This window comes from Zalophus californianus, chromosome 16, assembly GCF_009762305.2.
Source record: "Zalophus californianus isolate mZalCal1 chromosome 16, mZalCal1.pri.v2, whole genome shotgun sequence".
In the NCBI taxonomy this organism is placed as follows: domain Eukaryota; kingdom Metazoa; phylum Chordata; class Mammalia; order Carnivora; family Otariidae; genus Zalophus; species Zalophus californianus.
Genome location: NC_045610.1, coordinates 47,913,545 through 47,939,615, shown reverse-complemented (window position 1 = coordinate 47,939,615; position 26,071 = coordinate 47,913,545). Strand labels below are relative to the sequence as shown.

General features: G+C 45.4%; 1 protein-coding gene across 11 annotated transcripts in view; it reads left to right on the top strand.

Moving 5' to 3' along the window:
• PECAM1 (platelet and endothelial cell adhesion molecule 1) overlaps positions 1–26,071 on the top strand; it is a 71,204-nt gene that overhangs the window by 28,282 nt on the left and 16,851 nt on the right. For 6 of the 11 annotated variants that reach the window (XM_027624811.1, XM_027624809.2, XM_027624813.2 and 3 more), the window contains 10 exons: positions 1,640–1,951; positions 4,920–5,195; positions 9,624–9,872; positions 11,127–11,402; positions 14,518–14,805; positions 15,492–15,599; positions 16,744–16,771; positions 18,197–18,273; positions 20,774–20,827; positions 22,550–22,612. In XM_027624811.1, the coding sequence (XP_027480612.1) occupies positions 1,640–1,951; positions 4,920–5,195; positions 9,624–9,872; positions 11,127–11,402; positions 14,518–14,805; positions 15,492–15,599; positions 16,744–16,771; positions 18,197–18,273; positions 20,774–20,827; positions 22,550–22,612 (1,731 nt within the window). The remainder of the gene's footprint in view (positions 1–1,639; positions 1,952–4,919; positions 5,196–9,623; positions 9,873–11,126; positions 11,403–14,517; positions 14,806–15,491; positions 15,600–16,743; positions 16,772–18,196; positions 18,274–20,773; positions 20,828–22,549; positions 22,613–26,071) is intronic. The other 5 variants (XM_027624807.2, XM_027624804.2, XM_027624805.2 and 2 more) reach the window with 4 other exon arrangements.

The following is a 26,071-nucleotide window of genomic DNA, read 5'->3' as shown; positions in this document are numbered from 1 at the left end:
ACAGCGGCCACCATCACTGTCATTTCTGCCTTTTTGTGTTCCTGTTGGTCATCAGAGCAGTCATTCACATTCTTGTCACTTCCCGTGGTAAGAACTGCCCCCTTATTAGGTCCTTATGAAGTCAACAGTTGGAAGTGCTTTACGCACATTTCATTTAACCCCTGCAGTAGCGCTGGGAGCCAAACGTGGTTCCCCCCATTTCCAGGGGCAGATACAGGCTCAGAGAGGTTGAGCGGCATGTTCATGCCTCAGAGTTGCTCCAAGGCAAAGCTGATTAGAACCAAGAGCTCTTGGACTCCAGAATTGGCCTCTCTAACTCCTAATCATTATTAAGGTCTTTGAGGTAGACGAAAGGCCATTCATTTGTTCATTAAACATTTATTGCGTCCCACTCTGAGCCAGGCTGAGGGCGCAACAATGAGGAAGACATGATCCCTTCCTTGGGGGAGATCAGCGTGAAGCAGGGAAATACTTTCTCGTAAACAGCTACCCCCATAAGTGACAGTAGTGGTATGAATACAGTATAGGTCACCTTCCCAAGAGGACGGCCCTCATCGGTATAGCTCTAGGCATCGAAACAAAGATTCATGAGTCACCAGCAACTGAGTGAGGTGGCAGGTTTACAATATAAGCTAGTCTGTTTGACTCTTAAGGTGTAAGGTAGAACTCACGACCACCAGGCCACAGAGCCCGGACAAGACATCTAGTCCCAGCCAGACCCTCCTAGCTCCCCCTCATCGACCCCGGCTCACCACTTAATATACCTCCCTGCCACCCTCTTCTTTGCTCTAGATGGCCCTCTGGAAAAGTCCCTCACATTCCTTGTCCCCATGCACGTGCACCCTGAAATGCCTGTCCTTAGTCCCCATCCAATCTCGTCTGCCCAAGTAACACCCTTCCTCCAAGATTGCTCTCCGGCCCTGTTCCTTCTAGAACCACCTCTGATCCCCCAGGCAAAGAGGGCCTCCTTTTTCCTGACTGCTCCATCACTCATTATCTCTGCAACACATTCTGATGCGTAGTTACTTTCAGCTTTGCTTTTTTGAACTGGGAGGCAATGTATCCTTCCTCTCTTCCACCTCCCACGCCCACCCCAACTTCTGGCTTTGGAGTCAGACAGACCTGGAGTCGAATCTCAGTTCTGGGGCTGGATGGCTATGAGTTTTTGGATGAAATTTCACCTGTCTGAGCTTCACCTTCATCTGTAAAATAGGCACAATTTTATCTTTCATGCCTACCCAGGAGATTTATTAATGAGAATGGACATGAAGTCATGGATATAAAGTCAGTCCTAGCTTGTGGTTGGCAGTCAATCAATTATAACAACAACCACAGTAATGCTAATAGATACTGGCTGTTTTGTTTTGTCTTTAATTGTATCAGTTGGGAAGACTTGTCTTCCCAATGGGTTTATTAACTTTGAAAGCACCAACCACCTCTTAAACATACTTCATATTTTTCATAGTAGCTGGTGTAGCTCTAGGCGCATACAGGGTCGGTAATTACCTGGTAGGTAGCACTGAGGGTTCTGGGAACAAAGCAAAAGACCCTCAGATGGGCCCACCACAGTGACCCAGCTGAGGGAGGCTTGCGTATAGCTACAGCAAACAATACTAACGGACTTTTTCTTCCCTCCAAGGAGTGTCTGATCCCAGAGTGACACTGGACAAGAGAGAGGCAATAGAAGGCGGGGTCGTGATGGTCAATTGTTCTGTCCCAGAGGAAAAGCCCCCAATACATTTCACAATTGAAAAACTCAAACTACATGCAAACGGTTTCAAGCAAAAAAGAGAAAAAAAAAAAAGTTCCTATAACCAGAATTTTGTGATGCTGGAATTCTCAGTGGAGGAACAGGACCATGTTATATACTTCCAATGCCAAGCCACGATCTTTTCTGAGAACCACATGGAATACTCGAGAGCCATCAAGAGTGAACTGGTCACCGTGACGGGTCAGAGTCCTAAACTCCTTTTTTTAAAAAAAAATCACTCTTTCTGGTTTGCTGGTTGGGGATGGGGAGAAAGAGCCCAGAATTCAGAAAGGGGGTTGGGGCCGTCTGGCTGGACTGCTGTTCTCGGGACTGTTCTTAACCACTTAAAGGCTATGTTTATTGTTTAGCGTGTGTGTGTGTGTGCGTGCGTGTGTGTGTGTGTGTGTGAAATTTCCCAAACAAAAGTTTCACAAATCATCTTAATATATGGGGCGTTTGGGTATTTTCTATTCTATTCTACTTCAGTGTTTTAAACCACTGGCCATGACTCAGGGAAGCGATGCATCATAGAAACCAGAGCTTTGAGCCAATGTGGGTCAGACGCCAGGAGGTGGGGTCTGGAGGGGATCGGGAGGGAAGGGGGTCCAGGTCCTCGGTCTTTGCCTCCCACATTCAATAAAGGACTCCCCTCTTCTACCCGCTCCTCATCACCGAGGCGTTGGACATATAAGAAACCAATGAGGTGGCCTGAGGCATGCTTTCCGTAGAGAAAGGCCATAGCAGAGGGAAGCCTGGGGGCACGTGTCCAGGATGAAGGGAGCTCCAGGACGGGCAGCCTGCAGGACGGGACAGGCTCGCGAACCGGGAAGAGTCAGGGGAAGGCACACTGTAGTGCAGATAGCCTCCAGTCTTATCGTAGGAGCCCCAAAGTTTGTCATAAATACCCTTCTGCTTGTGGTACCTATGTCACCCCCACTTGTGTGTGGATACATGTACACATATATACAGGGATGATATGTATGTATAATATTTTTCTGATTATAATACATGGTGTGGGTTCAGTTTTCAGAAAATACGGTACAATATAAAGGGTAAAATGACAATCATTCATAGCACCACTGCACAGAGAAAATCACTTGTATGGTCCCAGACTTGCTCGGCTTATATGCTCACGCACACACACAATTTTTGTTTTGTTTTCCTTTGTTTTGACAAAAAAATACAACCTGCCAAACATACTATTTTATGACTTTTCCTTAACAGTATGTTACAGACTTTTGTCCATATCAAGACATACAGATCTTGGTCATTTTTGTAGCATCTCAGAATCCTATCATAGGGATGTACCATGATTTACCTCATTTTTCCAATGATAGACAGGTATTTGCCCAGTTTTTTTTGCTATTAAAACAATCCTGGAATACACACATTAAAGCTTATCATTTATGTACTTTTGCGAGTATTTTGTTTCATTATTATTTATGAGGTTGATTCCTGGTGGTCAATTTGTTGATTCAAATGTTTTGTGCATTTGAAATATTGATGTGAATGGCCAAAGCACTCCTCAAAATGAACATTTCCATCAAAAGTGATGCTGGTGTTTATTTTCCCACATCCTTACTCTCACAGAGTATTATCTACTTTCATTATTTTTGCCAGTCTGATTGAGGCACACACAGTGTTATATCATTGTTCTTATGATTTGTATTTCTTTGGTCTTTCCTGAGGTTGAGTATGTTCTTTGCAGTTATTGGCCTCTTACATTTCCCCCTATAAACTGCCTGTTCATATACACTTGGCCCATTTTTACTGTTTCTGATTGATTTGTTTGAGTCCTTTATAAATTAAAGGCATTAGCTCTTTGTGGAGAACTATGCAAATATTTCCCCGAGTTCGTCATTTGTCTTTATGATAAGTTTTTTAGGCAGAAATGTTTCATCTTTATTTAATCGAATCTATCCATCTTTTTTTTGACATCTCGGTTTCATGATTCACACTTAAAGCTTATCAAAGATTATTAAAGTTGGGGCGCCTGGGTGGCTCAGTCTGTTAAGCGACCGATGCTTGGTTTCAGCTCAGGTCATGATCTCAGGGTCATGAGATCGAGCCCCCTCCCTCTCCCTCTGCCCCTCCCCCCTGCTCTCGCTCTCTCTCAAATAAATAAATCTTTAAAAAAATTGTTAAGGTAAAAATGAACCTATGTTTATTCTTATTGTTTTCAACGTGGGGTGTTTTTTTCCTGCATTTAGATCTCTGGTGCATCTGGAATTAAATAGAGTATAAGAAAAAAACCCTTTAGTGATTATTATGCTTCTCCAGAGGGCAATTGTTGAGTGTCCTAAAAGATGTCCTCTCTCTTTTGACTTTTGTTCAGGACAACAGACTTTTTTTTTTTTTAACAATAGCTATTTATTGTGAAGTTAAATGACTTTGCAGTAAAAAAACTAATGAATTAAAGTATTATCACTCTAAATCCACTTTTGGCATTTTTAAATGTCCCATTTGATTTCGCAGAGTTGGCAGTCTGTGTGTGCACTCTAACGCTCTGCAATTTGTTTTGCAGAAGCAAAGGTTTGTCCCTACTTCTCTAACCATCTCCTGAAGATCCCGTGCCCTGGCATCCGACCCATACTTTATTAAAGCAGTGTTTTTCAAACTGCATGAGTCATGAAATCAATTTAGTCAGTCAAGGCTAGCATTAAACAACAATAGAATAGACTATAAATCACTTTTGGGTGGGGGCATATCGTTATTTAAATGTACATTTCCAAGAAGTGGCACAGTCTATATCATTGTCACTTTTGAAAGCTATGGAATACTTATACTGAAATGACATAGTTCTGTGAAATGGTGTGAGAAGAGCCTAGACAATTCTTAGTGGGCAGGGGCAACGGTCTGTTTTTAATGCTCTGATTATTTTTGAGGTCATTTGAAGAAGATTCTGCAGATGAGATCTAGAGAAGTTTGTTTGGCCTTTGGGAAGCTCAAGGGAGGATTGCAGTTAAGGCTGAAGATTCGAGAATGAGTGAGAAGGGAGAAGCTATCAGAGCAACTTAGAAGGTTTTTGGGAGGAAAGATTAAATTGTTTTTAGTTAGTAAGGAAGAACAGTGGTTGGCAACAAAAAAAGCAAAAAAGGGAGGACGTAAGTGCCTCTTCCCCTCACCCAGGTTTAAACCCGAGTCCAACCAGCTTGTCCTCTTCTTATAGAATCCTTCTCTAATCCCAAATTCCACGTCAGTCCCGAAGGAGTGATCACAGAAGGAGATCAGCTTCACATTAGGTGCACCATTCAAGTGACGCATCTGGTCCAAGCGTTTCCAGAAATCATAATCCAGAAGGACAAGACAATTGTAGCGCACAAGAGCCATGGCAACGAGGCCTCCTACTCAGTGATGGCCATGGTGGAGCACAACGGCAACTACACGTGCAAAGTGGAAGCCAGCCGGATATCCAAGGTCAGCAGCATCGTGGTCAACATAACAGGTAGGGCTGCTGCTGGAGGGTGTGGGAATATGGCAGGCTCAAGCAGCCACCATGCTGGAATCCAGAATGGCCAATGAGGGCCAATACTTCTGCTCCTGCTTGTTTGTCTGATGTGCTTAGGTGGAGGTGTGGTGCTCAAGGGGGAAGTCAATGCAGAGCCAGTAAGCAGTTAGCTGTGGTGGTTGAGTGTGCAAGTTCTGGCACCAAATACCAACACCGTCACGCGCTACTTTGGTGACCTTAGCCAAGTTACCCAACACCGTCACTCACTACTTTTGTGACCTTAGGCGAGTTACTGAGCTGCTCTGTGGCACAACTCTATGAGATGGGGGAAAATGACAGCACTCAACGTGTAGGACTGTTACAATGACTAAGTGACCTGACTCTGCTATAAAGAGCCTCATACAGAAGAAGCACTCTGTGAATATTAGCTAGTATGTCTCTTATTATACTACATTTATCTTTCCTCTGTGCCAAGCACTAGGCTAAATCCCAGACACAGGTCCTAAGACAGGGTCAGGAGTGAGAGAGCATTAATAAATTCAAAAACAATAGTAACAATTCTTTTTTGTTGAACAGTTTGACTGGTTTACCTACATTTTCAGTTCATGCTTGTAACAATGCTATGAGATAGGTATCATGATTCTGCATTTATGGATATGGAAATTGAGGCTGAGATGTTAGGTCACTCACCCAGCAATCACAGGGTTACCAGGTGGCAGAACAAGAGTCATTCCCAGGCCCATTTGACTTCCAAACCCATGCACTTAAAAGTTCTATTGGACTCTTTTCCCCCTTTCCTGGATTTACATCTCTCCATAGTACCTATTGCCAAAAGAAATATACTCTGCCTCTTCCTGTTTCTTGTTTGTACCCAGGCACTAGAATGTAAGCCAGTGAAAGCAGGGACATTACCTATTTTATTCAGTGCTATGTCCTTAAACACCTAGAATAGTGCCCAGCACATAGTAGGACTTCAATGCATATTTGTTGGATGAATGAATGAACATTGGATGACAGGGTTTCTGAGGGTAGAGAGAGTCAGCACTTCTTGGTTCCCAAGTGAAGATGTTAATTCATTCCTTCATTTACTGAAAGCCTTCTGAATGTCAAGCATTGAGTGTAGAGTCACAGGGACAATCCACAGTATCACAGGTAGGCTGCCAACCTCCCAATTGGGTGATTGGCAAATGTGTTGGATCCTGCTAGTCTTCAGTGTATACTAGCAATTTATCATTGATAATGACAAATATCTTGATGGTACGTGATGTTTTTCATTGATAAGACATATTATCTCATTAGAGAAAAGTATTCAATTCAACATACATTGAGCGCCTTCTGTATGCTGGGCAACTTACTGAGGATAGATAGCTGTCTAAGGTCAGGCTTTGCCCTTGAAGAATTCACAGACATAAATAGACCATTCAAATGCAATGTCATGAACAGTACAATAAAGGGATGGGCATACTGCTGTGGGAGCAACAGGGACCAAGTGGTGAACCAACTGACTCTTGCATCAGTCAGAGCAGCATCCTCACCCCTCGGGCCAGGCTACTTGAGGAAAGCATAAAGCATAATTGGTCCCTAAGATACTACTGTTGTAGGTGATCACCTACACCCAGAAGTCTGTATCATGTCGGGTATGCAAGTCATTCAGTAGATCAGTCTCCCTGGCCCAAGATAGCAAAGTGTTACACTCAGGCCTGCCCTTCCCATCCCTTCAGCCTGAGTGCTCTGTGATCCCGAGCTCTGCCCTTTCCACATGGAGCTAACTGAGCCACACCAGGGCTGGCAGGCAAGCATCCTCATGTTCAAGTTCTACCGGGCCTTTGGGAATGTTTCCAGGCCCACTTAAACATCCGGTTATCCACACCCCTGTTGCTATCAAGCCTCATTGTCAGTGGCTCTATATAGTGACGTTAGCAGCTCACAATAATTTTATTAGATTTGTCTTCAGATAGAAAAGACACCTTTGCCCGCCCCCCCCCGCGCCCCCCACTGTCCACCTTTTCAGATCTAATCTGTCGCCAGGGGTTGCCAGGTCTCTCAAATCCGTCCTGTCTTCTTATCTCTGTAATCACATCCTAACACTGGCCCTCACACTAGGATTATCTATTGCAGGGGTGTCCTGGAGCATCTGTGTTCCAGTTCATTCTTCAACCAGCTATAGGAGAAGCCCTTCTAATATGGCCCCTATTTGACATCACTATTCATGGGCTTAAATTCCTGCGTGGTCATGATCCTTCACTTTGACCCCATCCCCTTCCCAACATCCCTCCCACTCTGCCTAGACTACCCTTTCCCCTTGGCCACTGAAAAACTTCTGCTGTCCTTAAAGACCAAGCCCCAGATCTCCCTCCAGGCTCCCCCAGGAGAGTCCTATGGTCACACCTCAGTTCCCACCACACTCGGTTCCTGTCTTTATGTCAGCAGTCCCTGCAAAGATCTAGCATCTGCCACTACCACTCTGAGTGGGGTTCAATTCACCTTACATCGTTGATACTTAAAACAGAGCCTGGTACATTGTAGGAGCTCAATAAATATTCATTCAGTGAGCAAGTAAAAGACTAATCTTTATTAGTCTACATGATGGTCCTGCCAGTCTGTTACATTATGTCCTTTAGAAATGGACTGTTGTTCCCTAATATTTCATTCCTGATTCTAAACCATCTTGCACATTGGGCGCCTGGGTGGCTCAGTTGGTTGAGCAACTGCCCTCGGCTCAGGTCATGGGACGGATCGAGTCCCACGGCGGGCTCCCTGCTCAGCAGGGAGTCTGCTTCTCCCTCGGACCCTCCCCCCCTATGTGCTCTCTCTCTCTCTCAAATAAATAAATAAAAATCTTTTAAAAAAATAAATAAATAAACCATCTTGCACCTACTTCTGCAGGATGGTTTCTACTTTTTACATTTTTGTTTACATATTTTTAAACAGAGAGTTGTTTCTTTGGGATTCTTGCTGAGTCATTTTTTCACATTTTTTGGTAAACACCCAATGAAATTGTAAGGCATTTTAGGATGTCTTTCTTTGGTTCCTTTCCTCACTCCTAAGCTAGAGCTTTTGATGGTGCTCTGAAAACAGATAAGTCAATGCTTATATGGAAGGAAGGATGGAATGTGTCTTAATAAAATATAAATTAATTATTGGGCTACCACCTTACTTGAAGTTTTATTTGATTTTATTGAGGAAACTAGGAAAGCACTGGGGACTGATTATGATGGAAATGACTTCCATAGCTATGTAACATCAATAACAATGACAGTGTTGATTGGTGTCCCCAGACCTGTTAAATTTAGAACCAAAGGTAAACTTTGATTCCCTGACTCCTGGCTGCATTCTCAAACCTGTAGTCCAAAGAAGCTTTCCTAAGAGGAACTTTGGGTCTCTGTTCTTTTCTCAATGTGCAGATAGTCTCAAAAATTACCGATGCCTGGGGTGCCTGGGTGGCTCAGTTGGTTGAGTGTCTGCCTTTGGTTTGGGTTGTGATCTCAGGATCCTGGGATTGAGCCCCATGTTGGGCTCCCTGCTCAGCTCCCCCCCTCCCCAGCCCCGCCGCTCATGCTTGCTTGCATGTGTGCTCTCGCTCTCTCTCTCAAATAAATAAATAAAATCTTTAAAAAAATTACTGAGTCCTTCCTTCTGCTATCAAAGGCCATAATCTTGAAGCCAGAGTGCACTTGCTTACACGAAGGACCAAGTCTTCACAGCGGCTAAGTAGTTAATTAGTAATTTCCCAGTATCTGAAAATAAAAACGTATTCCATAACTACAAAATCTTGATGTATTTCAGGGAATATTTAAATAAGGAGATGCCAAGACTTCTTAAAAGTCAACTTGTATCTTTACTGTTGTTGACACTCAACCTGCATTATGGTACTAGTGACTCCTTAAAGTGGCATAGAATTCTAGCTTACGAAGTACTCCACCTCAGGAGGCTTCAGGTGTCACCTTCATCTTTCTCTGTGGGAAGTTCGGGAGGGATGGAGGCCAGCTGCCACTTCTCCCCAGCTTCACACTCTCACTCTGCTTCAAGCCTGCACTGCATCCCTCCTGCTTCCAGTCTGGGCCCCTTCAACTCCATCCCTTCTCCTTCCAGATATCTCCCTCTAACACATGTCTAATGCCATTCCCCTGACCCAAACTCTCCATGGTTCCCATTGCCCCTAGGATACAATTCACATTTCTTTAGGTGGTTCCCAGGGTCCTTCAAGATCTATAGGTCTTCCTTCTGCTCCCACTATGTTCCAGGATGCTTGAACTTTCAGGTGCTCCTTCCTGCCGGGCCTGTTCCTTTGCTTAGAACACTACCTGTTCACTTGGATAGCTTCCTGCAAGAGTCCCTTCCTGATTCCCTCTCTTCCGTCTCTGTAAGGGGCCCATGATTTGTGCCCAGAAACATCTCACCCCCTTCCACTCACTGGTTTTTCAGAGCTATTTTCCAAGCCGAAGCTGGAATCTTCCGCCACCCGTCTGGACCAGGGAGAAAGCCTGAACCTGTGGTGCTCCATTCCAGGAGCACCTCCAGCCAACTTCACCATCCAGAAGGAAAAGATGATTGTGTCAGAGTCTCAAAATTTCACCAGGATCGCCTCAGCGAGGGACAGTGGGACATACACCTGCAACGCAACCATGGGCAAGGTGGTCAAGAGAAGCAGTGAAGTCCAGATAACCGTGTGTGGTGGGTACATCCTCCCTGGCTCAGAGAGTCTTGGGTGGGATGAGACAGAGACAGTTTATCACCAGCTGTACCTCTCCAGGCTGAAGGCAGATCACACTGAGGCAGGGAAAGAACTTGAGGGAGAGAGAGCGGTGAAATCAAGAGACCAAACAAGTGGGTATTCCTGCTCCAAGTACAGGAAGAAGGCAATACAAGGAAAGCGTAGGTAAAAGTCAAGTTCATGGCTTTATTGTGGCTGCATGCTGATGATGTGGCTGAGCTGGCAAGATTCTGGCTGCTGGAACAGGCTCCTACTCCAAAGGTCAGGGAGGAAACACTCCTTATTCAACACTAAACTTTAGGATCTGAGTTCCTGGTTTTTATCCATATTCTGTCTGACTAGTAAGCCCAGGTCTTCTGGTGGGCAGAATGTAGCTACTGGGACCACCTAAAGCCATGCTTCCCGGAGCTGACTGTGCATACGAAACCGGGTTAGAATGCAGGTCAAGATGGAGCCAGAGTCTACATCTCTGACTAGTGCCTGCCTTGGGGATGTTGGGCCCTGGGCCACCCTCGGAGTAGAGGGTCTCTAAGTGACAGTGGAACTCTGTTCAGGCTGTCACAGGCTCTGCTGCAACTCAGTCACCGTCCTTCAGTTTAACCCATGGCTGTGGTTTATGCAGCCAAGATTTTAGTCTCAACTCAACCAGGGTCGTAGTCTCTTGTCAACTCACTCGATATGGAATTCCCAAGGAAATAATACAAGACACAAACGCGGGTCTTTACATTTCATAAGCTTTACAAATAAGCAAACTTCTGCGTAAGGACCTCGTAGAATTCTTGCTTCTCGAGGCATAGGTGCGGTTTACTCTCAAGAGAGGCTGAGGCACTGAGAATTTGTTTTCAAATCGAATCCACCTGGGTGCTTGTTATATTTCTTATGCTTTTCCTGTATCTTTTCTCAACGCAACAGCAACATACAGATGTGTGAGCATGTGTAGGTAAGATATACGAAAATATAAATGGATTTAGGGGGATGTAGTGTTTTTCTTGTCATCCTTTTTTGTTTATAGCACTCACTTCCCCTCTCCCTCATCACCACACATGCACACACACCTGTCCCTCTTAAAATAGTCCTGTGAAGGTAGGTAAGACAGGCAGGTAATTATGGTAATGCCAGAGAAGCAAAGAGCAGAGTTTGGAGAAGGACCCTTTTGGGCTGGATGTTTTGTTTCTGCCTTGAGTGTTGTTCAGGTTGTTTCTCTGTCATTCTAGAAATGCTCTCCAAGCCCAGGATTTTTTATGACTCCAGCTCTGAGGTGATAAAAGGACAGACCATCGCAGTCAGCTGCCAATCCATAAATGGAACAGTGCCTATTTCTTACCGCCTTTTAAAAGCGAATAACGTTTTGGAGAGCCGTGACATGCCCTCAAATGAGCCTGCAGTATTCAAAGACAACCCAATGAAAGACGTAGAATATCAGTGTGTTGTGGATAATTGTCATTCCCATACCAAAATGGTCAGTGAAGTTCTGCGGGTCAAGGTGATAGGTGAGTTGCTGTGCTGTGGGAAGAAATCCTGTGGTTTGGGGGCTTTACTTCACATTTTCAAAGGTTTGGGGTTGTCCTAGGGGGTTGTATGCACAAGTGAGTGGTACTTGTGCAGAGGCCATAAACGTGTAGCGCGGGCCCAAGGCCCAGGTAAACGGGTCCAGAAGGTATCTGGCGGTTCTTGGTGTGGCCAGTGACATCTTTTTGCAGAACCTTTCAATTGAACTGCTAAAATATCAGAGCAAAGTGTCCTGACGTCAAGAAGCACTAAAGTTGTGTTTTGGGGCTCCCTTAACATTTGCTCCTTTTTAGATGAACTGACAGCTGTCTCTGAGAATTGTAGACCAGAGTTCTTCTCCACTATGGACTCTTGGGGAGGCAGATTCCATCATGTGCAGAACCTGCAGACATCAGAAGTTCAGGCTGTAGTCTCATGGGACTTGTGCTGTCATACTCAGGAAAATTATACCATTGTGCTGGGGTGGATGTTTTTCCTTGAGCCTCTGTCTTGTGCCTCTCAGGAGGCCTCGGGAGGCCATTGTTTGCATCTCTGAGATATTCCATATCCTTTTGTAAAAAGTTTAATATGCTTCTCCTTCTTCCTCCTCCTCCTTGTTTAATAACTGCCTATCTGCAGGTACCACTGTGGACCTCTTAAGCAGGATAGAGATTCCTGCTTCTATTAATGTATGGTCCAAAAGGAGCCATACTTTTCAAATTAATATCAATATATATAAAGCATCTAATGCTATAGGGCATACAAAAAAAGAAAACATGTTCTTTGTTTTCAATGACATAACAAGAAACACAGGATGTCCTGATTAAATAATGGAGAAATATTTTAGTATATTTGAATGACAGTGCAAGTAAGCATAGAAAAAAATGTTACTAGGGAACCCATGATTGTCACTTACAACAATGGTGATAGGAATTCAGGGCATGAAAGATATCATCTAGCTTGAGTTAGAAGAGCTGGGTTAGGAGCCAGGTCTTGACAATGGGTCAAGAAAGGGCTGGAGATGGCCTACCAGTTAAATACATGAGCAGAATGTCTCCATGGAGCAGTTCAAAAGACTGGGTAGATCAGATGGCTGGAAACAAAAGATTGGGATTGGATATAAACTGAAAAAGTGACTGAGCTCAACTGTGAAGGGCACCGAATGCCAGTCTTCAGAGTTGAGAATTTGTCCTGTGTGCAATAAGAGCCAGAAGAGGAAAGGAGGTCATGAGGAGGATGGAGCTTGGGGGAGATTAACCGGGGGGGCTCTATCAGTTAGAAGTGGGGGCCTCAAACCTCACAATACCTTAAGAAGCCAATGCAGAAGCCCACATGAAACTGTTTAAATTGGTTTAAATGGGGTCAATATAAGTGGTTAACATTTACTGAGCTCTGACCACGTGGGCATCCCAGTGTGAAGTATTTTAGCAAATTATCTCCATTAATATTTACAATAGCCTTGTAAGATGCATTAAAATATTATCCTTATTTTATGATGATGCACCGAAGGCTTAAGATGAACAGCTGGTGGGCAGTGGGGCTGCGAATGGGAGCCGGGCAGCCTGGTTCCTGAAGCTGGCTTGCCACCACTCCACTGTGCTTCAGCAGGAGAGAGGCTCTTGAATCAGGCTGTACCCTCCAGGACTCTGCCCTTGTGGTTGAAGTCCACCCTCCCATCTCGGGCCTGGTGGTCCCTTTTGTGGGACTGGCATCTCTGTGGTTGGGCCACCCACTGTACTCTCGAGGAGGTGGTTTATAAGTCAGATGCCGGGGCACCTGGGTGGCTCAGTTGGTTGAGCATCCGACTCTTGGTTTTGGCTCGGGTCATGATCTTGGGGTCGTAAGATGGAGCCCCACATCTTGCCCAGGGGGAAGCCTACTTGGGATTCTCTCTCTGTTTCTCTGCCCCTCCACCTGTTCTCTCTCTCTCTAAAATGAATGAATAAATCTTTTTTAAAAATGAAGTCAGATACCAGTCTGCTGACCAGTCCGTTCTCACACTAATAGGAAAGTCTGCTTGGGAAGACAATTGAGGATCAGAATTTTGGTAGTTAAACTTGTAAAATCTATGTGGGAGGAAATTGAGTTCTGCTTGGATCTGCTGGGAATGCAAGGCTGGCAGGGCCTCCCAGTGGAAATGCCCAGGTCAAAATCGAGACCTGGAGTCCAGGGGAGTAATCGGACTAGAGCTGTCTATTTCAGCATTGAATGCTCTATGTTTACGTGTTAAATGCACAAACAGAAGCTATGGTGTAGGTGAGATCACCAAAGAGGAGAATGGAGATGGAAAGCTGAGGACCAAATTTTGCAGAAAGTCCATATTTAAGGAGCAAAACGAAGACAAACTAGTGAATAAAGAGGGTGTGACAGGTGAGGAGGTTAGAGAATCTGGGCTGGGATGCATCGGAGAGGCCGCAGAGGAAGCCGCACTGGTTCGGGAAGGCCGCAGATGGGAAGACTGGAAGGACGCCTATGAAGACTGGAATTAATCTGCTGGGGACTCGGGGATGGGAGAGTCGGGATCGGGTGACCTTTGGCGTTTCTTCAAAACCAGAGATGGAGAGCAGTTTCCAAAGCGGAGGGATGGAAGTCAGGTGACAGGGGTAACAAGAAGGGGGGAAATGAGGTTGTGAGAGCATTGGTTTAGAACATTCGTAAAGGAAAAGGGAGAAGAACAGGAATAGCTAAAGATAGTGGGTCAAGGTTATTCATAAGATCTGGAAGTGCCATACATCTTTGTAAGCACAGGGAGGGAAATCTCACACACACACACTCACTCACACTCAACAGGGCACAGAGATGAATTGTATCATCAGGCTGAGTGGTCAGTAATCCTTGAGGTGCTAAGTGAAGGGAGGTGTCCCTAGCATCTTGTGTGTAAGCAACACGTGGGCACAGGAGGCTTCAGTTGCTGTCCTTCTGGGCTAAGGAGAGGAGGGGAGATGTGAAGGACGTGGGGTGGGGGTGGTGCATTGAGTAAAAGGCGCACACAGTCCCAGTCCCAGTCCCGGTCTCTGTCATAGGGCGGCAGGAGGCTGGCCCCGAGCGGCACTGTGTCGTGTTCCCTCCCTTGCACCTCCCCCTTTCCTCAGCGCTGTCCCTTTCACTGCCTTTCAGCCCCAGTGGATGAGGTCAAGCTCTCTATCCTGCTGAATGAGGATGTGGAGTCTGGGAAGGCCGTCGTGCTTCGGTGCTCCGTGAACGAAGCATCTGGTCCAATCACCTTCAGGTTTTACAGAGAAAAAGAGACCAGTCCCTTCTACCAAACCACCTCGAATGACACCCAGGCCATTTGGCACAAGGCGAAGGCTAGCAAGGAGCATGAGGGACAGTATTACTGCACAGCCTCCAACAGAGGGAACCGGCTTAAAAGCAGTCCCCAAAGCAACATACTGACAGTCAGAGGTGAGTCAGGGTCTGGAACAGTGGGATCTAGTGTGGCCTCCAAGAGCAGAGCAAGGCCAAAGCCTTATCCCTTGTAAGAGGAAGTGGGCAGCTGTTTAGCTCATTTCACTGAGGGTTAAGAAACCAATGTCCTCCAGGCTCTTTTGCTGCAAGTGACAGACATGCATCCAAATTAAATATAAAAGAGGAATTGGTTATTATAAAAAATTAGAAATTTCTCACATAGTTGTAATTCCAAATTCTTGGTCAAGAGATACCAGTTGGCCCATCTTGGGTCAAATGTCCACCCATGGACTACCAATGGCCAAGGGGATTGGGTCATGAAGAAGGGACATAGTTAGGGGAGCCCACACAAGTGGGTAGAAGCTGGTTTCCTAGTGAAGGAGAAGGGCTGAATAGACCCCAAAAAGGAGTCTACTTCAGTCCAATCGTCCTTTAAGACCATAGCTGACTCTGTAGCAAACAAACAAACAAACAAACAAAAAACACACAAAAACATTTCTCCACCAGCTATGAACAGTGTCCTTCAGAGGTTGATGCTCATGTTAGATGCTGGTTACAAGGACTATAAAAATTAGACTTATTTGTTGCTTAAACCTGGTATTATTTCTTGCTGGCAGAGGAAAAACCTATGTGTGTGTGTATGTGTGTGTGTGTGTGTGTGTATTTTTTTTCTTCGTTTCCAGTCTTTCTTGCCCCATGGATAAAAGGACTTATTGCAGTATTTGTCATTGGAGTGATAATTGCCATCTTGGTACTTGGGGCCAGATGTTATTTTCTGAAGAAAGCCAAGGGTAAGTACAGTTCTTTTGTTCCATTCTGGTAGGTTGCCCTGTCCAGGAAACTGGCCCTGGACATGAGGGGCTAGTGCTCTGCCCCACTGGGAACTGAGGAGATAACACTGATGACAGTTGCTTTTCTCCTTGGGGTGTCACCTTGATAACCAAAGATTTTGGCTTTGATGGGCATAAAGCTTTTATTGCCCCCTTGGATTTAGTTAGTCACAAATGAAAGAAATTGCTTTCCTAGTTGGACGACCCAGAAAAGATGCATCTGGGGGGAGGTTGCATCTACATGTGGTCAGAAGATGCTGTTTCTGTGGATTTGGCCACACCTAGTCCTGCACTTGGTAGAGTGCTATGGAGACCCACCTAGCCCTCCCCCCCCATCCACTGAATGCCTCCCAATTGATCTGCCATTTGTGCCATGATTTCTAACCTGTGCTTGAGGTTAACCACACATGGAAGGGAAGCCAGGATCACCCACTGACACTCAGGAATCAGAGTCAGCTAGCATGAACTTAAGGAAAAGGGCACGGCCCCACTAAATTCTGCAAAAATTTTTGTAGAGTAGGGCAGGTTGTTTTGGAGCCCCAGTGCTGCTGCCTGGGATGGGTGGGGGCAGACGGGATGAGGAGGGGCCCTGGGTTTTTCTAGAACAAGAAAGCTGCAACCCTTCTGGGAAGACAGGCTCCAGAACCAGCCCTTTCCTAAGGCTGACCCTGGCCTTGGTCTCAGGCCAGCTTGGAATTAAAAGTATAAGGACTGATGTAGCCTTTAGTTCTTGGAATCATCTTGAATCAAAGATAGTTGCCCGTTTATCTGGCTTACCTGGTTCCTCTCCTGTTGACTTCATCTCTATTACATTCCACTAAGGAAAATTGCTCCTGGCTAAAACAGTCAAAATGTCCATATTTCTGGAGGAAATGATGTGAAATCTCTCGGTATAAGACCAAGAGAAGACCTACTTTGTTTGTTTATTTGTTTGTTTGTTTTTTTCTTCTTTTTTTTTTAAAGGAGGAATATATTTGGCTTTCTTTTCTCTTTTTATGGGTATTGAATCTTCAAGAAAGTCAAATATGGTTGAGATGAGTCTTCCTATCTGGTATAGACGTGGATACTTTATACTAACTTTGGATTTTCTCTTTCTCTTTTAAAGCCAAGCAGACACCAGTGGAGATGTCCAGGTCAGTGTGTGTACTTGGGAGAGAGGTGGCTACTCTGTAGATGTGCATCAACTATAGGGAGATTCTGGTCCTTAGAGAGTTTTCAGTGTCTCTTGGAAAACTCAGAAAAATAAGGGTCTTAGGTGTGAGTAGCATAGGGATGCATGTGTCTTTGGCTCCTTAGAAGATTGCCAACTGTCCTTCCATGGGAAAGAATGGCTTTAGTCTGAGGTCATGTCCTTCTTATATTGTTCCTTGTGAGATCCTCTTTTCCTTATAAAATTATATTGGTAGTAGATGGAATTTTTAAAAATTGCTTACTTGGGGGGCACCTGGGTGGCTCAGTTGGTTGAGCGACTGCCTTCGGCTCAGGTCATGATCCTGGAGTCCTGGGATCGAGTCCCACATCGGGCTCCCTGCTCAGCGGGGAGTCTGCTTCTCCCTCTGACCCTCTTCCCTCTCGGTGCTCTCTATCTCTCATTCTCTCTCTCTCAAATAAATAAATAAAATCTTTAAAAAAAATTGCTTACTTGGCAAAATAGAGTTGGCCTAAAAAAAAAAAGGTGGTAATATTTTTACTGTTCTTGAAATCCAAAATTCAAAAGTATGGAAAGAGATAGCTCTGTCCTGGAGAAAAACAGTAGCACGGGACGAAGAATTCAGAGGGGTGGGATTCACCTTGGCCCTGACACTTCTTATTTTTATTGTACAAAAGCCAAATATCCAATTTTTATTTCTCAATAAAATACATAAAAAGCTTCACATATTATATATAAATTAAAATGAGTTATGCGGAGTCCCATGCAAAATATTAAAAAGTGTCATTTTCATTTCTAATTTGATGCTAATATTGACATGTATGAGAAATTGTATAAGAGCAAATAAAACTCTTGATCAACAATAATGAAATCATACGTATTGCTTAAGGCAAAATATTTTGTATTTTAATATACAATAATATTCAATTTGGCAGACATAGTCTTTATCTGAAACGATTTCTATAAATACATACCAGAATACATTTCTAACAGGCCATTTATATGTAAGTGAAAGTAACAAGGATATATGTGTGTATATATTTGACTAATATAGGATAATTCTGGTATGTCAAATATTTATGAGATGATGGACTATTTAATGAATGGAATAATGAAATAATCAAGCAATTCTGGAAATAAATGAAGACCGTCCAGAGAAGGACAAGAAAACGCTACTTCTTCAGAGCTTGCTATAGCCAGGAAGGGCCCTCACACTTTTTTTAACAGCAAAGAGTTTTTGTCAACATTTTGGAAAAAATGTTTATTTTCCACAGGAGAGGGTAAAGTTTTCCTCACTTCAGAAAACTCCCCCTGGTTTTCTCACATCTTTCCTTGATTGTTTTCGTGGTTTGAAGTTAGAGCCAAAAAAAGTCATACTCTTTCTTTCCTCTTGAAATTTCCTTTTAAGGCCAGCAGCACCACTTCTGAACTCCAGCAACGAGAAGATGTTGTCAGATCCCAATACTGAAGCCAACAGACATTACGGTAGAGTCATGGTTTCCTGCTAAGTGTTTTCCCCAGCTGGGTCACACACTCCCTCACCCCTCTTAGAAGCAGAATCTGTAGATGACGAGGTTCAAGTTGGGAGGGAAGCCCTGTCCTCAAGCAGGGGCACTTCATCTAACCAGTCGTGGAAGGGTGAGTTGATAAGCAAAACAAAAACTTAGGAAGAAAGGCAGAACATTCTACCCTAATCTTACCACCATCTAAACATCCCCAGGAATTAAGGTGGAGAATAATTATAATGCTGCGAATACCCATCCTGGGTTATCTTCCAAAACTTTGAACATGGCCCAGGTATAATCATTATCCTTTTGTTAAGAGAGCGAGAGACCAGTTATCAGATGAAGGCATTGGTAAAAGATCTTCTCAGATGGAATTATTTATTACAAGCACAAGACAGTTTCCATTCAGCTTTTGCCACAACTGATTTCAATATTTCTCTGTTAGTGGAGGCATTTAAAAGAAAAGAGTGGTACAAAGAGTACCTGGTGATAAGGCTTTAGTGCAAGCTTGGAAGTCCGCTCAGTAGGGTGGGAAGCCAATCCCCGTGCATTTCTTAATCCCATTAGGTCTCGGAGAAAATTGCTGCAGTCTTGGAGCTGGGGTGGTGGCCGCTTCCCAGCGGGGTGGATAATTTTATCACGTGCAATGTCCTGTCCCAGACCAGGTTGGGGGCAGTTTTCTTTATCAGCAGTTCTGGGAATAGAACGCTCATGTTCTTTACTAAATGTGTGAGTGTTCCACAAAATGAGAGTTTTAGGATATGCCTCTTGCAGGGCGTACTTGAGGCATATGTTTTAAGAACTGAGCAATTCTTGTAACTACCAAATCATCAACCTTTAAAAAGTGAATAAAACAGTGCCTGGTTGGCTCAGTCGGCAGAGCACGAGGCTCAGTCTCAGGGTGGTGAGTTCAAGCCCCACACTGGGCATGGAGCCTACTTAAAAAAATAAACATGTAAACAGACAAACAATAAATAAACAGATGGAAGAACCTGGGAATTCCTGAAGTCCATCAAATAGAACAGGAGCTAAAGAAAACATACAATGTGGTACAATCCTTACTAAAAAGTGAATAAAACATCTGTAATAACAAGAGGTGCCTGGGTGGCTCAGCCATGTAAGCGTCTGCCTTTGGCTCAGGTCATGATTCCAGGGTCCTGGGATCGAGCCCCGCATTGGGCTCCCTGCTCGGCGGGAAGCCTGCTTCTCCCTCTCCTCCTCCTCCTGCTTGTGTTCCCTCTCGCTGTGTCTCTCTCTGTCAAATAAAGAAAATCTTTAAAAACAAACAAACAAACAAAACATCTGTAATAACAAAAGTAATGGACCAATAAAGAAAACAGAGTATCATGTAAGAAACTACCTTCAGAAATATTTGGACTATTTAGCAAAAAGTAATCCAGTGTTATACCTTTTTGCGGTATAAGGGGGGTTCTTTTGGTTATTTGTATTATACATAAATATGTAGACACTTTAAATTGAATGCTAATATAGACTTGGATTAAAATAGGATTTCCCCCAAATTTCTAAAATGCAAGAAATATTCTAATTCTTATATTGTCTCTCCATGGATTATTTCACTTTATAAAATATTTTAGTAATCACAATAAGTAATTAGCTTAAATGCATGATGGAAAACCATGTGTTCTTCAGAAGTATTTATATTATTTATAATCCATAAAATTATTTTTAATAAAGAACAACTTGATAAAAAAAAAGTTAAGAAGTTCTTTTTGCCCACTGAGGTGGCAGCCTAGAGGTACCACGATTTCTTTAAACCATGTTCTCCTGCATCTAGCTCTCTGATTGGAGAGGGTTAGTTTGCTAGTGTTCTTCATGTTTCTGGTTACGGGCCTATCCCTTTAGAATTAAGCTTAATTTCTTTTTTTTTCTTTAAATTTTTTATTGTTATGTTAATCACCATACATTACATCATTAGTTTTTGATGTAGTGTTCCATGATTCATTGTTTGTGTATAACACCCGTGCTCCACGCAGAACGTGCCCTCTTTAATACCCATCACCAGGCTAACCCATCCCCCCACCCCCCCTCCCCTCTAGAACCCTCAGTTTGTTTTTCAGAGTCCATCGTCTCTCATCGTTCGTCTCCCCCTCTAATTTACTCCCCTTCATTCTTCCCCTCCTGCTATCTTCTTCTTCTTTTTTTTTTTTTTTTGGAATTAGGCTTAATTTCTAATGAGCTTACTCAAAGTGAACAATTCTGAGTCTTGAACAATTCATAAGCAGAAGTATCCCACCCATGGGATGGTGGGCATCACTGGTATTAGAAAATGACCACACAGAGGTCGGATGGGGCCATAGGGGGACGAAGAAGGAATCCAGAGTCTTCTACACTGCTGGTGGACCACTACACTGACGAAGTTAGGCCAGACTCTGTGTGTTAGTGGCACTGAGTTTTTTACAAGTTATATAGGAAACTAGGATTTCTGTTGCCACTCATCCTCTTTGTTATTTTTCAATTAGGTTACAATGAAGATGTTGGAAACCATGCAATGAAACCAATAAATGAAAATAAAGGTAATGGTCGAACTAAGTTTTTTTTTTTTTAATTAGAAACATTTACAGAAAAAAGACCCCTAGGAAAGAACTAAAACTGTTAAGACCTGAGGATATTACCCCCCACTCCCCTGCCACCCCAGTGACCCTGTCCCCAGCTGCTGTGTAAAATGGGGGTGGCTGGTCACTTGCTCCAAAGATGCTATCTTGTGTTCTTACTGGAAAGTAACCTAGGGGCCCCTGGGTGGCTCAGTCGGTTGAGCATCTGACTCTTGGTTTTGGCTCAGGTTATGATCTCAGGGTTGTGAGAATGAGCCCCACATCGGGCTCCGTGCTCAGCATGGAGTCTGGTTGAGATTCTCTCTCCCTCTCCCTCTGCCCTTCCCCCAACTTGTTCTCTCTCTCTAAACTAAATAAATAAATCTCTTAAAAAAGAAAGACAGTAAACTAAATTCCAGTAGGAAAGACCTGGGTTATACCTAACATGGAACTGGGTACTGGGTACTGTAGGAGGATCTCCTTTCTCTTGGATAGTAGAGGTGGGGGCGTTTTCTAAAATAGCGTTGTGGTAAATCATCAGGTTGTACACCTTCACTTATACAAGGTTACATGTCATTTATGCCTCAATAAAGCTAGAAGGAAAGTATTAAGGGTCTGGGATGGGGAGAAGCACACAGGGTACGTCAGGGGTAATAAAAATGTTCTTTTTCTTAAAAAGGTGATGGGTACACCGTTATTTATTATTATTATCTGTATTTTATACCTAACATAAATATTCTTTGAAACCTAAGTATTTAATAAAAAGGAAACATACACTATAAAAAATATAAAATAGCATTGCTGCTAATTTTTAAAGACAATGAACAATAGATTGCTTGCTATGGCTTTTAAAGCTCAGAAGGATCGGGCTAACTCATTTTTCAAAATTCCCTTCCCCTCCAGCCTGCTATCACAGGAGCTAAAGATATAAAGAAGTAAATACCGGTGTCCTTGACCACACATCAGTTTTTAGTGCTGGTGAGAAAGACTCACTCTGAGACTTCAAAAACAAAACGATAGGGTGCCTGGGTGGCTCAGGCTGTTAAGCGTCTGCCTTCGGCTGAGGTCAGGATTCTGGAGTCCCAGGATCGAGTCCTGCATCAGGCTCCCTGCTCAGCAAGGAGTCTGCTTCTCCCTCTGCCCTTCACCCTTCTCTCTCTCTCCCAAATAAATAAATAAATAAAATATTTTAAAATAAAAAATAAATAAGTAAACAATAATGTTACTTTGAGTTAAAGACCAACTACTTTCCCAGATTTCACCATAGCGGCCCGACTGCTTTCATTAACTTGTTTTTCGATGCATATGGCTTATATTCTCAGAGCATGTTTAGGCTGGGGAAACCTGTTCCCCATTGCCTGAGATTCTTTCCATCTTGGAGATAGCTTTCTATGCCTGTGGCCGTGGACTAGGCTTCCAGAGTTAACTGCCGTGGCTAATCCTGAGCTTTTATAAATCCTTCCCCAGTAGAAACAAGGGGACCTGGGCAGAAGGGTTCCTCCACATCCTGGGGAGAGCAGGACTCATCACTGTGTTCCCCAGTCTGAGGTGTCCCTCTTAACCCTGAATGGCATTCAGCCTGTGTCTGGCTTCCTCCTTGAAATAGGCACTCCTTCAGTCCTTTGAGTGGAAATCTCTAATGCAGGCAGAGGCCCCTGAAGGAGGTTTTGTCTAACTGTGGGGTGCTGTGGTTCTTTTGAGCAGAGCCTCTGACCTTGGATGTGGAGTACACAGAAGTGGAAGTGACCTCTCCTGAACCTTACCAAGGTAAACAGCATTACTGGCGTGGCCCCCCAAGCTTTGCTGTCTGCTTGGGTGTAGACACCAGGCGGAGCTATGCTATGACCCAAGGACAGGGGTCCCTTTGGTCAGTCAGAAGGGAGGCAGTCAGCAGACCGACCTGGGCATGCCTACGGCGGGAGCAGGGACCCCTGCCTAGGCTTTTGAGGCATTAAATTTCATTATTATTTACCATACTATTAATAACGAGTAGGTTTTACTGAGCAATTACTAAGTGCTAAGAAATGTGTTTGCTGAGAGACCTTTTGAGGGCCGCCTCACTCCTGGGTGTTTTGGGCTTTCTTCCAGAGCTACATTCCTTGCCAACACCTAGCATCTTTCTTAAAGAGTTGCTTGCACCTTGAGCTTGGGGAAATGAAACACGTTTGAAGGTAGTGAGGGCTTGGCTCGTTAAAGGGGCTCTTGGGTAACTGCTTTTGAAAACACAGAGCCCCCTTCTGTGTAAACAGTGGCACTAGCTTCCCACTTCAGGTTTTGTTTTTCTATGTGTGGTTATCTCAGGGGCAGGCTGGCCTGGAGGTCCCTGGCTCTGGTGCTGTGCTGGGGACACTGACTCAGCCCGGGACGCTCCATAGCGAACACAAGAGCATCAGTTCCAGTTGCTTTTGGCCCCACAAAAAACCATGCATCTCCCCATAGCTTTCCTTCACCCTAGCTCTCCCACAGGCTGCGCTCAAAAGGAGCCTCCCAGAGCCCTCTGGCCCTGCTGGGAAGCTCTTCAGGGCTATAGCCACGCAGCCCCCTTCCCACTGAGCCTAAGGGCTACAGCTGTGTCCACTCAGCCTGGCAAGCTGAGGGCCGTTTTCCAGACCGGGCACACATAGCATTAGCCAGAGTCACCGGGCAGTGGCATCCCTTTATTATCTCTGGCTCCATGAGTTGGGAGGAGTTTTGGGTTCCTTCCTTCTTCCTTGCTTAGGTTCTGGGTTCCATGTCAGCAGGTATGTGTGCGGAATCTTTAGGTGAGGCTGTCCCCTACGGCTCCTAGGCTGTGTGCTGCCCAGTGGGGCACTGTTCCCACAGTCTGCAGTCAGAATGGTCCCTAGAGTTGATACTGCCCCATCTGCATGCCTACACTGAGCATTCTACTTCTTTTTTTTTTTTTTTAAGATTTTATTTATTTATTTGACAGAGAGAGAGACACAGTGAGAGAGGGAACACAAGCAGGGGGAGCGGGAGAGGGGAAGCAGGCTTCCCGCTGAGCAGGGAGCCCGATGCGGGGCTCGATCCCAGGACCCCGGGATCATGACCTGAGCCGAAAGCAGACGCTTAACCGACTGAGCCACCCAGGCGCCCTGGGCATCCTACTTCTAAGACTGGACTGGACCTGGGAAGGTGGGGGCCATGACAGGCCTAGAGTTCTCTTCCTCTTTATTTTATTGTAAAGAGGTTTGCTTGTTAACAAAGTAAGGGTCCTTGATGGGCCAGCCCCTGTGCAAGCAGCAAAGGTACATATATGATACCCACTCCCCAACCCCGACCCATGGAGGTAGAGCCTGTGAGGGAGTCCGGAAAACAAGGAACCGAAGAATAGATAGATAGCATCAGGTTCTGGTTAGTGCTCGGAAGGAAAGGAATGGGGAGCAATGAGAAGGCATGAAAGGCAGGTTTGGGGGCTGGCATTTAAGCTGGGGCCTGAAGGGCACAAAGAAGGTGGCCCCACTAAAAGGAGAGAGGGTTAGGAGAACGCAGGAAATGGGAAGGACAGCATGAGGTGGCCCAGAGCTTGACTCCTCTGAGGATCTGGAAGGAGGCCGATCAGTGTTATCACCAGGGGAGAGGGGGGTGAGGGTGGAACCAAAGTGCTGCCAGTGGAAGGACTCGAGATAGATTTCAGAGACATGACAACACTGGATGAGATTTTATGGCAAGGATCGGGGAGACCGAATCACTGCAGGTTGCATGACTGACTAACCGGATGGACGGTCAGGATGCCTGAGGCTGGGAGGAACAGGTTCAGTTAGGTGAAACATGAGATGCCCAAGAGGAGACAGACAGCACAGGGGGCCGGTGCTCAGAAGCAAGTCTGGGTCGGCTGGGTCAGCTGTGGCTAAAGGGACTGTAGGGGGCTCCCCTCCAGCCTTCTCTGGTCCTGCCAGAGCCTGCCACAAGTGCCCCCCCCCACCACTGCCCCGGGCACTGTGCATCGTGGGCTCAGTCCCCTTCCTCTTAAGGGGACTTCCGGCCGGGACGGAACGGGGAAGCCTAACAAGAGGGCAAGGCTGCCCAGAGATTTTGCATATGTGTAGAAAAACCCTGCTGTCCCCTGACCCTCCAAAGTCTGCTGGGCGCTCAAGCAGACAGGGCGTCCCCGGGCTCTGGCCCTTGAGGTTCTCATGCTCCCCTTGCAGAGGGCCAGGTCCTGCCCCCTCCTCTGCTGCCCGCTGGGCCAGGACGAGGTGGGATTGTGAGCGCTTTGCCCGATGGCCTCAGAGCGTTTGGACTGAAGGAAGCTGAAGGACAAAGGATGCAGGGTTTTGTCCTTGGAAAAGGGTCCCTTTTCCACTCTTTTGGGAATGTTCCACGTTAGAGCGTCTGGTTTAACTTTTTTGTGCCTGAAGGTGGGGTAGGCTCTAAAGGGAAAAGAGATCCTCAGACAGGCTGACGAGGGGTGCTTTCCTTGCCAGGCTGAGCACAACAGCAGTCATCTTTCCCCACGTGGCCACAAGGGTCTCGGGAGAGCTAGAGAGAGTGCCAAGTGGGTGGAAATGGAGTTTCTAGAAGATTCAAGTTGAGTTTTCTGGACCCAGCGTCCTGGGTGCTCAGGGACAGCAGGGTAGGGCAGGCCTGGCCTAGGACGCTGTCCCCTTGCTTTCTCATGGGTGGTGGGTGGGGCGTCACTAGGGTGAGGAAAGGGCTTTGTGGTTTCAAGGCCAGTGATGAGTAAACTTGATCTGGTCTTGGCCAACCCAGCTCCCTGTCCTCAAGGCTACCTCTTCCACAGCTGGGATGGGGGAAGGGATGAGGATCGTGCCCAGCTCTGCCTCTGACTGGCAGCTGGCCAAGGAATCACTGCAGGGTGGAGGCAGGGTGGGAAGGAACTTGTTAAAGCCAGTCTGTTGCTTGTTTGCTGTGAGGCAAATTGCTGGGAAAACCCCATGACGTTGAAGCCATCTCTTTCTCGGTTAACAGAGAAAAACAGAAGCCAAAATAAAGCCCCATGTGGAAACATCCTTGACAGCAGAGACAAACAGCCTGTTGGCCTGGGTTACTCATTAGCAGGCAGCTGCCAAGCAGAGCAAGGTGGCCGTGTTGAGGTGCCAGCCCCCACCCATCACAGCGGGCAGAACCACCAGGGGGCGGGGAGGGGGCAGCAGGAGGAATCCCTGGGACAGCTGCAAGGGTAGCCGCTCTTCCAAGAAGTGGAAATCACCCTGCTGCCCGGGCTGATCCGCAGTTATAAGGAGGAAGGGGGTCAAGTGCAGC